Source organism: Uloborus diversus, chromosome 2 (assembly GCF_026930045.1).
Source record: "Uloborus diversus isolate 005 chromosome 2, Udiv.v.3.1, whole genome shotgun sequence".
NCBI classification, from domain to species: domain Eukaryota; kingdom Metazoa; phylum Arthropoda; class Arachnida; order Araneae; family Uloboridae; genus Uloborus; species Uloborus diversus.
Window position 1 is genome coordinate 175,244,508 of NC_072732.1, and position 10,419 is coordinate 175,254,926.

At 37.8% G+C, this 10,419-nt stretch overlaps 1 protein-coding gene across 1 annotated transcript in view; it reads left to right on the forward strand.

The window, feature by feature from the left end:
* The window catches only part of LOC129216167 (homeobox protein 2-like), a gene marked incomplete at its 5' end in the record, with an annotated part of 56,950 nt that extends 48,364 nt beyond the window's left edge, over positions 1-8,586 (forward strand). The window contains 1 exon segment of the mRNA XM_054850338.1: positions 4,856-8,586. Coding sequence (XP_054706313.1) covers positions 4,856-8,410 — 3,555 coding nt within the window.
* Positions 8,587-10,419: the final 1,833 nt, after the last annotated feature.

Sequence of the window (10,419 nt, forward strand, 5' to 3'; positions counted from 1 at the left end):
TTGAAAAAGTTTAATATTTTTTAACAATTATTTTAATCGGTGCGCAGATTGAAATTCATTTTTTACGCTTCTGCACATGGCATCAAAAGCGATGAAATGCCATTCACTGATGCCATTAGCGCACAGCCCAAATTATCATAACCTGGAAGCGCAGTTGACAACAAAGCGTAAACATTTAGCGCGGTAATGGAGTAGCGCGCCAAAGTACATCACTTTTAACGTCATAAAAAAAACCACGTCTTATTTCTAAAATCGGACATTTAAAAAAAATAATTAAAAAAAAATAACTGTTGGGAAAACAAATTTTTTTTCTGGCTCCACGTTGTTTTTTTTTTTTTTTTTTCGATCACTTTCAGTGACTAAAAGTAGTACTTTTGACAGAAGGAAACAACCCCATTGGGATATTGGTGTGGTCGTCAAATTCTTGGCTTGAATAAATTTATTTTGGATACCATGTTGCTTTGTGCTAACCCTATTCAAATAGATATTTCCCTACTCTTTGTTTACGTATATAAAGGAAAAACATTTTTCGCCCTGGCATTACAAAAAAAAAAATGACGCCAATGGATAAAAATCGACAATTATCCAATTTTCGAAATCTTCCCGTATGAAATGAAGCATCAAAACTCAGTTTATACGTAAAACTTCTGTATGAAAAATATTACTTATAAAACGTCTACTATTAGTAGACTGAGTAAGTTGCTTCTTCGTCATTAAAAATATAAATTTCCAAGAAACAAATGAACGAACTTCTGCTAGTGACAACATAGAACTGTCCATTCGAAAACCACTCGACGTTGGACGACATAATTATAGTACAATTTTAAAAAGAAGGTCGTCTTTGTAAATTGTTTATAGTTAAGGGCGGTGCATAACTGATGTCACACTTTTCAACATTTTCGACACTCCCCCCCTCCTTTGTCACAAAGTTTCGCACTTCACCATACCTGATCTTCCCATTGTTACATGTCACACTGTTTTCATAAACGTTCTTACCAAAAAAAAGGCTTGATGTCCCTCTTGTCATTTATTTCTTCCCCCTTGTCACGAGCGGTTACAATTAAATAAACTCCACCTTAAAGAAGGACTTCATTCGTAGTCAGCTCCTTACACACCGTTATTTCTCGACTCTTTTTTTACGAATGCAAAATAAATATATTTCTCGCGCTGGTATTGGTGCCAAGAATTTAACACAAATGGATTAAGTTCGCCAATTTTACAATTATGGAAGTCTTCCTGGATGAAATGATATTTCAAAACTCCTTTAATACGTAAAACTTCTGTACATACAATATTCTTTGTAAAATTAGGCATGACCGTTGCCGTTAGAAATATAAAATTTTCAACAGTCAAATGAACGAATTCTACTCTCGGCACCATATAATTGTCCATGCAAAAGCATTGGAAGTCGTAATAATACGTCAATTTTATCAAAAGTTTCACCTTGAGATCTGTTAGTGGTGATAGCAAATGCAGGTATTATTGGGAACAACGTCTGTCGGGTCCTCTATTCCTCATATAAACAATACCACTGAAATATAAATTTGCTGCTTAAGGCAACTGGGGCCCTGCCCCTTATCCTCTGGTGTGCTATGTTGATAGTTCCCCGGTTGGGGGCATGGCTTTATTTTGACGCAGAAGATGGTTGCGTAGATGTACGAGGGATGTGGCTTCCTCTAACTGGAGTACCATAACGGTTAGCTGAAGGTTCTTCAAAGTAAATTTTAACTATAAGTTTTTTTTATTGAGCAATCACGATTGCTTATTGCTTTCATTCGACTGTTTCGATGTGCTATCATTTTATTTTCCCGTCAACACCCTCTGCAGCATCACCGTCGACCGGCTCCTCACGATGCTGCTCCTATACCGTCTCCAGGTTGCATCAATATCCTACACTTACACGCATACATACACGCACCTAAACACACACATACATACACCTACACACATACACAAACACATACACACACACCTACACACTCACATACACACAACTACCCACACATTCATGCCTGCACACAGACACAAACACATACATACACATACCCCCTACTCACAAACACGCATACCCCCCACACACCTACACACAACTACCCACACACTCATGCCTGCACACAGACACAAACACACATGCCTACACACACATACACATACCACCCTACACACAAACACATACCCCCACATACTAACACACACGTCTACATACACACACACACTCGTGATTGCGAAAAACATAATTTGAATTCAAGATGACAAAATTCAAATTAATTAATTTTTTTATTTATTTTTATTTTCCCCTTCCTACATATTTTTTAAGTTTTATACTTTTATCCACCGTGGGGAATTTCTAGGCTATTTGAATGAATAAAAATAATAAAATAAAATTAAGACAATGATAAAATGTTGATTAGAAATAAAAAAAAATAGTTAAATGAAAATAGATAGGAGGATGCTCCCAGCCAGAGTAGCACAATAACTAGAGTCGAAACGAGGTAAGTGAACCCTGGAAGGGATTCACTCACCCAGTTTCGAATTTGAAACTAAGCTAGCAGAGCGCGAGGTCTGCGAGAATTTGCCGCATCCAATGGATCGTAATTTGGAAGGTTGTTAAGTAGTGGATGGCCAACACGGGGGATGTTGTTGTGGAATCTCTTGGGGAGCTTTTTGCAAAAGTTGTGGAGCGTCGGGATGCCAACCTCAATAGCCGATGATAAAGTAACCCGCGTGATTCAACAATGAAACTCGCGCCACGGCATGATAATTTCATAATATGTTTTGGTAATGTTTAACATGCATGGAAAAGCTTTATTGTGACAAGGCTGAACTCGATCCGACAACTTAACAGTTTTACTAGTAAGACTGACATTTTAGGAAAACGAAGGAACCAAAACAATTCGCAACTCCAATAAACTATAGAGGGTGCTGCAGTCAGTCTAATGGCGGATGAAAAAGGTAAAACAAACAAATCGCGTAACTTATAACTTGCTTTGGCGCTTTGTGAATGACAGTAATTTTTTATCGTCTTTGTGGGAAGCTTTCTTTTCTATTCTTCTGAAATTACCTTACACCACAAACCGTCTGAAGCCTGTAATTTGCCCTAAAGAAAGCACATAGAATGGACTGTTTTACCTTTTTACGGTAGTATTGTTAATCACCGCAAGGTAGTGTATTCTAGCTCTGGAGTTGCGAATTGACGCTATTTACTGGAGTTTACGGTTAATCCACTGGTGTAAGGGTTAAAATTTCAAGTATCAAAATATCACCAAACAGGCAATTGCTTCGTTCAAATGAAGAAACAATTTTCACCCGTCATGGCATTGTCAGTATTCGGATACTGAAAATACCATGCCTAGCCTTCAATCTTCGTGTTGAACCGAACCATTGCTTCGGTCACGCGTCTGGTCAGTGCTAATTCTATATTAGCTACCAGTTTGTTTGGCACTCTTGGCTTCCTTAAGAGATTTTCCACCTCCAGCTCAGTCACTCTCCTATGCCGGGCTGATGAGTGCTAATAAGCACGAAACTGCAGTCCTCGGCTGGAATGACTGAGCTGGCGGTGTATTCCATGTAAGGTAAATTCACTTCTGACAGAATGAATAAAAGTTCTCTTTTAAGGAAGTTTTTTTCCTATTAACAAGTCATTACTATCTTTTTATTATTTTTTAAATGCATGTATTTTTTGTATAATTGTAATGCTATGTATAGTTTTTCAAGTAATTTGGGGCCCCAGGCCTAGTTGATCTGTGCGGTAATCAGATCCTGAAAGCATATTATGCATTGAGAATCTGAAATATGGTTTCTAGCAGAAGTGATGAACATTCATTAGATAAACATACATTATAAATATGAGAGTAAGCAAGGAATTTTCTTGTGAAAAATCATGCCACACCACTACACGGGGCTCTCATATTGGATGCGCTACCTTTATGCTAAGCACACAAGTATTAAATATTTAGCCTATATGTGAAAAAGATAACTTCTTTAGTTCAAATATAACATGATTCTCCATTAGTGTTGTCTGTTCTGAAAACGTCGGCAATCGGCAAATGCTTCATGAATTCCCAAGTCATTATTGAAATAGCAGAAAACACTTGTGCTCTTGTCTGGAATTGTATCGAGTTCCATCACTTTTTTCTAAGAATCAGCGAGAGTTTTTCTAATGAACATTGATTTGCAATGTACTTAAATTGAATATATCCATTTTTTACCATTCTTGTCAAAACATTTGGGGGTGCGTCCACCCCCTCTTTACCCCCCCCCTACTTGCCGCCCCTGCTTTTAGAATAACATGGTTCTTTTAAAAATTTGTAAAAACTTTACATTACGCAAGAAAACTTAGAGGTATGTTTTTTGCGTATGCTAAGCCTTTTCTACAACCTTGCACGTTTAGAACGAGAAGAAAAGCACCGAATTTAATTTTTACAAACTGTTACTGGATTTATATACTAGAAAGTATGCTGAATGAAATGATAGGTCATACTTAGGGCTTTGTGGAAAAAAAAAATTTTGAGGATTGACACTTCTATGGAATGACCCATGATTAAAAAATTACAGGTCGCGTTTCTTGGATGCTTTATAGTTTAAATTTACATGTTGTTGTTGAAGATCTTTAAGCAGTAATAATTCTATGCACGGCATCCATCTTGAAAACTATTTTACCATATTCGAAAATTAAAAATGTTATCTCTAAAATGATGTCTAACACATGTATATGGATCGAGTTTGAAATTTTGGCCTACAGGTTGACATTTTCGTCGAATGAACCAGTAATGCTTTTTTAAGGATATATTGCTTACAACGCTTCCTCAAAATACTCAGTAATATAAACTTAATTTTCTATTGTTTCTCTTCTTAGTGTATAACGAAAAGATGTCGTTCAACTGTTCCCGATTGCGCATGCAGAAAAAATAGTGGTGACGCCAATAAGCAACCAAATAATGACAACTCTGGAAAAGATGATGGCTCTAGCTCTAGCAGCAGTGCCGCACGTCCCAACAGCAGTAGTTCTGACGACAGACGTAAGAAAAGACCACCGTCTTCAAATTCGGATGATGGCAGTGACAGCGGCTCTAAGTCGTCAGCGCAATCTAATAGTGGAAACACACCACGGGATGGGAAAAACAAAAATCAGCCAAATAATGACGATTCCGGGAATAATGATGGATCTGGGAGCTCTAGCGATGCGACAAGTTCCAGCAATAGATGGGGCCGTGGAGGCAGAAGACCATCATCAAATCCTTCCGAAGGAGCAAATAAAAATCAGCCAGATAATGGTGACTCAGGAAACAATAATGGATCTGGAAGCAATAGTAGGGCTGATGGAGGCAGGAAAAGACCATGGTTCGCAGATTTTCTTTTAGGAATAAATAAAAAGCAGCCAGATAATGGGAACTCCGGAAACAATAACGGATCTAGTGGTCCTAGAGGACTTAAGTTACCTATCGATTCTACAACGGATACCTGCGAGCCTGATACTACTACAGAACCTGTTACTTCAACTACTACTGATACAACTACTACGGATACAACTACAACGGACACAACAACTACGGACACAACAACTACGGACACAACAACTACGGACACAACAACTACGGACACAACAACTACAGACACAACTACTACGGACACAACTACTACAGACTCAACTACTACGGACAATGGTAATAACGGAAATAATAGCCCTCTTGGTGATAGAGGAAACAATAACCCTCCTGGTAATAACGGAAATAATAACCGTCTTGGTAATAACGGAAATAATCCCCCTGGCAATAGGGGAAATAATCCTCCTGGTAATAGGGGTAATAACTCTCCAGGTAATAACGGAAATAATAATCCTCTTGGAGATAGAGGAAATAACCCTCCTGGCAATAGGGGAAATAACCCTCCTGGCAATTGGGGAAATAGCCCTCCTGGCAATAGGGGTAATAACTCCCCAAGTAATAACGGAAATAATAATCCTCTTGGAGATAGAGGAAATAACCCTCCTGGCAATAGGGGAAATAACCCTCCTGGCAATAGGGGAAATAACCCTCCTGGCAATAGAGGAAATAACCCTCCTGGCAGTAGGGGAAATAACCCTCCTGGCAATAGGGGAAATAACCCTCCTGGCAATAGGGGAAATAACCCTCCTGGCAATAGGGGAAATAACCCTCCTGGCAATATGGGAAATAACCCTCCTGGCAATATGGAAAATAACCCTCCTGGCAATAGGGGAAATAACCCTCCTGGCAATAGGGGAAATAACCCTCCTGGTAATTGGGGAAATAACCCTCCTGGTAATTGGGGAAATAACCCTCCTGGTAATTGGGGAAATAACCCTCCTGGTAATTGGGGAAATAACCCTCCTGGTAGTAGTGGAAATAACCCTCCTGGTAATAGGGGAAATAATCCTTCTGGTAATAGGGGAAATAACCCTCCTGGTAGTAGGGGAAATAACCCTCCTGGTAATAGAGGAAATTCTTACTCAAGAAGTTCTGCAAACAGTAACGCATTTGATGATGATTATTACTATGGTTACTACTACGACGATGATGATGGTTACGACTACAACCCTTATGATGGTTACGACTACGATGATGGCAGTAATCCAAATGACGGCTCATATTCTAATGCTAGGTCTCAAAGCAGAAGTGACTCCGGTAACCCAAACAATAATAAACCTAATACAAGACAAAGTAATCGGAGTAGTTCGAACTCGGCAAGCTCCAGTTTCGCAAATAGTAATAACAGTGGAAATTCAAATAATCCTCAAAAGAAAGATAAAAATTCTCCAGTTAATTCCTCGAAATCACCTGCTTCTTCTGGATCTAGCACTGGTGACAATTCTGGAGCACCAGGTAGAGACAAACCAACTAGTTCCTCCAGCTCATCTGCGTCTTCTCAATCAAATTCTCACAGTCCTCCGTCAAATAATGCTCCAAGAAAAACTGGAAATCAATCAGGTAGTTCAGCAAGTTCTTCCGCTTCTAGTCAATCACAAAACTCCCCCAGACCTAGTTCTTGGAACAACAACTCGCGAAAACCAGGTAGAGACAATACAGGCAATAACTCAGACGCGTCAGCGTCTTCTCAATCGAATTCTCCTAGCTCTTCGAATAATAATGTTCCAAGAGGAAACAGAAATCAATCTGGCAGTGCTGCAAGTTCATCATCTTTTGCTCAATCGCAGAACTCTCCTGGAAATACACAGCAGCCAAATAATGCAAACTCGAGACCAAATAACTCTAATCAAGCGTCAAGTGCTGCTTCTAGTTCAAATGCCTCTTCTGGAAACCCGCCCGATTGGAATAAAAATGGTCGACCAAATAACTCTAATCAAGCTTCAAGTGCGTCTTCTAGCTCAGCTTCTTCTGGAAACCAACCCAATAGAAATGGAAATAGCAGACCAAGTAACTCTAATCAAGCCTCAAGTGCTGCTTCGAGCCCAAGTGCCTCATTTGGAAACCAACCCAATAGAAATGGAAATGGCAGACCAAATAACTTCAATCAAGCCTCAAGTGCTGCTTCTAGCTCAAGTACCTCATTTGGAAACCAACCCAATAGAAATGGAAATAGCAGACCGAATAACTCAAATCAATCTTCAAGTGCTGCTTCTAGATCAAGCGCTTCTTCTGGAAACCAACCCAATAGAAATGGAAATAGTAGACCAAATAACTCCAATCAATCTTCAAGTGCTGCTTCTAGCTCAAGTGCCTCTTCTGGAAACCAACCCAATAGAAATGGAAATACTAGACCAAATAACTTCAATCAATCTTCAAGTGCTGCTTCTAGTTCAAGTTCCTCTTTTGGAAACCAACCCAATAGAAATGGAAATGGCAGACCAAATAACTCTAATCAATCTTCAAGTGCTGCTTCTAGCTCAAGTGCCTCTTCTGGAAACCAACCAAATAGAAATGGCAACCAAGCATACTCTAGAGCAAACAGTAGTTCAAACCAGAATAATTACTCACCAAGGAGAGACAATGGACCCGCTTGGAACAACAACCGGTGGTATGGAAATGCATATCCACAAAATGGAGGAGGAAACACTGATTCAAGTTCTTCTGCATCGTCGTCCGCTAATAACTCAGGACAGAACGGTTACGGTCAAAACCTCAATTCTGACTCAAACGCATATTCTAGATCTACCTCTAATTTTGGTTCAAGAGAAAATTCCGGCTCTTATATACCAAATTCAGGTCCCAGTTCTTATGTTGGTGCTGGTTATAACAGGGATGCAGATGCACAAGCTAGCTCTAATGCGAACTCAAATCAAGGATATTATAATGATGGCGACTCAAAGGTACAGCGACGTCCATTTGGTGATGGAACCCTTGAAATTAAGGCGGATGGAGGTGTAATAATCTTGGATGTCTTCGATAAAGAAGATAAAGAAATTGCCAAAGAGGTTATTAAACTAGGAATGTAGTAAAAAAAAAAAATAGTTCACCGCAATAAAAGCTGGTGAAAACGCTTCAAGTGTTTTTGTAATTTTATCTCATAAACGAAAAATGGAATGCTCTTAAGTACATGATTGATTTACATGTACTTTTTAATAAAATTGGAGACATAATAAATGGATTACTAATCTTCATCGTACAAAAAGAGTAATAATTTGTTGCTTTTAAATTTTATTTTCACAATCACAGTTTTTTTTTTTTTTAAATCATTAAACCTAAAAATTATTTTAGTGTTGTAATACAGCTTTTTGAAACCATCTCAGTAAAAATCTTAGTTATTTTCTCAAAGCGCAGGAGAAAAACTAAAACACAACTAAATGGCTAGCTTCCTAGTTCACTTAAAAAAAAAGCTTCAAAATACGCTTATTAGTTACTAGCAGTACCCGCACGGCGATGTCCAAGCGAAAAACTTAACAGAAGTCCGTTGAATAAAAAAATCCCCCCCCCCCTCTTTCTGATGCGAAATGATCATTTTTCTTCAACTAAATACGTGCACTCCTTTTCAGAAAACCTATTAAAGTCTCTTTGGAATTAAATCTGTTCGCTAAAACACATTAAACGATGAATAGTAGTTTTAATACTCAAAGTAATCCTTCAATTCATCGCTTAATCCGCCAAGCAAGCACGCTATATAACTCTGCCCTTTCGCGAATGAAGCAGTTTTTTCTGCAATTTAAAATGTTTCGCCAAATAAGCAACACTATAATAAAAACGTTATGATGAACAATCACAATTGAATAATATGACAAATCAAATTATTTACTTAGATAAGTAACTATCTTCAACTATAAGAACAAAAACAAAGGTTGAAGAAATAAGGAAAACAAAATCCAATAGAAAAATTCTACAAAATCAAATTATGTAGGATAAGTGCGCCAGTAGTCAGTCGGCCACAGGGAAATAAAACTGCTTATAAATAGAATCTTTATATATTAATATACAAGCCGTTTTCTTTCGGTACCGATTTCTCCTGTGTTTGAGAACCGATTTCCTTCATTCTTTTTTTATTCAGGAGCTATTGCAGAGTTTTAGTGTCATCAATAAAAAATTTTGAAATCGAACGCTAAATTAACGGAGATATTAATAAAAAACGCATTTTCGTCCAAAATGGCTCTTTCTAAGCGAACGGATGGTCCAATTTTTTCAAATTTGATATGGTTGGAAAGATCTTTAAAAAATACTCCTAACGAAGAAATTGTCAGAGCGCCCAAGGTCCAATAACTTAATCCACTAGAAAAAAGTTATAAGCGCTTTTTAGTTAGCGAAACTCAAAAATTTTATCTCTTTTCCATTGTTGAAACTCATTGTTGGAAGCGTGAAACATTAAGCTTTAATTCATTTTTAAACCGCTTTTTTCAACACGAAAAATGCATTTTAGCTCTCCGAGTTTGGTATGGTTGGAAAGATCGTAAAAAATACTTCTGAAAACGTCTACCCTCCGTTTACGGCTCAAAAACTGAAATTCGCTACGATGACTAGAAAAAGAGCTAGAAGCAATTATAAATTAGCGAAAATTCATTTTTATTTGATTTTTCACGCGACTTAGCGTGAAGAAATTGCTGGATAATATTATGTGTTGCCATTTCTCGCTTGAGCATAAAGAAATTAAATTATTGCATTTGTTTTTATTATTGAGACTTTTTGAGTAACTACGAGCAATTAAAATATTTTCATTTTGATTATGTTTTCGCGATTTTAATATTAAAGTAAATCATTTCCCGGAGCGAGGAAGGACTTTCATGCGCCAATGCCATAGCAAGAAATATATTTCTTTTGCATTCGTGAAAAAAGAGGAGAGAAATGTCTATTTTCAAGGAGCTGACTGCGAATGAAGTCCCTCTTTAAGGTGGGGTTTATTTAATTGTAACCATTCGTGACAAGGGGAGGAAATAAATGACAAGAGGGACATACAATATGGAGAATTTGACAACAAGCCTTTTTTAGCCTACTTTCCCAGTAAAAGTCAGAAAAAGAAGAA